We start from the raw sequence: 1,518 nt of genomic DNA on the forward strand, positions 1-1,518 counted from the left end.
TCAAGAACTATTTTCTTAAAAAAATGAATAAGCCCCCAAGATCACTCAAGCTTTCCTATTGTTAAATGCATCTCATTGAAATGACTATTTTGAGACTCAAAAACTCCCATCACCTGCCCTAGCCAGGCAAGATTCCTGTTCTGATATCCCTTACCCTAAAATCCATAACCTTGACCACATCTCGCAGTCCTATCACAGAGAAGGATCTCCTGTAGTATCGGCTGAGGGTGTTAAACTCTTCACTCTTTCATTTGTAGATGGTATCTCCTTAAGTCATGGAAAGAAGCAATCATACGGTGACTGAGTTCATTCTGGTGGGTTTCACCACAGACCCAACGATGCAGCTGGTCCTGTTTGCGGTATTCCTTGGTGTGTACTCTCTGACTGTGGTAGGAAATACCTCCCTCATGGTGTTGATCTGTAAAGACTCCCGGCTGCACACACCCATGTATTTTTTCATTGGGAATCTGTCTTTTTTGGATCTCTGGTATTCCTCTGTCTACACCCCAAAGATCCTCATGACCTGTATCTCTGAAGACAAAAGCATCTCCTTTGCTGGCTGTGTATGTCAGTTCTTCTTCTCTGCTGGGTTGGCATACAGTGAGTGTTACCTGTTGGCTGCCATGGCTTATGACCGCTACGCGGCCATTTCTAACCCTCTGCTTTATGCTCAGTCCGTGTCAGGGACATTGTGCATCTGTTTGGTTACATATTCCTACACTGGAGGTTTTGTCAATGCAATAATACTCACCAGCAACACATTCACATTGGATTTTTGTGGTGACAGTGTCATTGACGACTTTTTCTGTGATGTCCCACCTCTGGTGAAGTTGGCGTGTAATGTTAAAGAGAGCTACCAGGCTGTGCTCTACTTCCTCCTGGCCTCCAATGTCATCACCCCCACGATGCTCATCCTCGCCTCCTACCTGTTCATCATCGCTGCCATCTTAAGAATTCGCTCCGCCCAGGGCCGCCGCAAGGCCTTCTCCACCTGCTCCTCCCACCTGGTCTCTGTCACCTTGTACTATGGCTCCATTCTCTACATCTATTCTCGCCCAAGTTCCAGCTATTCCCTTGAGAGGGACAAAATGGTGTCCACATTTTATACTGTGCTCTTCCCTATGTTGAACCCCATGATCTATAGTCTGAGGAATAAGGATGTGAAAGAGGCACTGAAAAAACTCTTTCGGTTAACACATTCGGAAGTCTGAATTGACATATATTTCTCAATCAGTGCTCAGGGAAAATGCATTGCTTCAGGGGAAGCTTGAGAAACTGGCTTTAAAAAACAAAAACCAAGCCAAACTAAACCAGATCAAACAAGGGGCACCTGGGTGGCTCAGTCGATTAAGTGTCCCACTTTGGCTGAAGTTATGATCTCACCATTCGTGGGTTCCAGCCCCACAAGCCTAGAGCCTACTTGGGATTCTGCGTCCCCCTCTCTCTCTGTTCGTTCCTCGCTTGTGCTCTGTCTCTCTCTTTCTCTCAAAAATAAACATTAAAAAAAATTTAAAAACA

At 45.5% G+C, this 1,518-nt stretch overlaps 1 protein-coding gene across 1 annotated transcript; it reads left to right on the top strand.

The window, feature by feature from the left end:
• The first annotated feature begins 275 nt into the window (after nt 1-275).
• Nucleotides 276-1,211, top strand: LOC131488862 (olfactory receptor 9G19-like). Its single transcript, XM_058690709.1, has one exon. The coding sequence runs from the start codon at nt 276-278 to the stop codon at nt 1,209-1,211; it is 936 nt and encodes a 311-aa protein (XP_058546692.1).
• The last annotated feature ends 307 nt before the right edge of the window (nt 1,212-1,518 follow it).

The sequence above is a fragment of the Neofelis nebulosa genome, chromosome 10 (assembly GCF_028018385.1).
Source record: "Neofelis nebulosa isolate mNeoNeb1 chromosome 10, mNeoNeb1.pri, whole genome shotgun sequence".
NCBI classification, from domain to species: domain Eukaryota; kingdom Metazoa; phylum Chordata; class Mammalia; order Carnivora; family Felidae; genus Neofelis; species Neofelis nebulosa.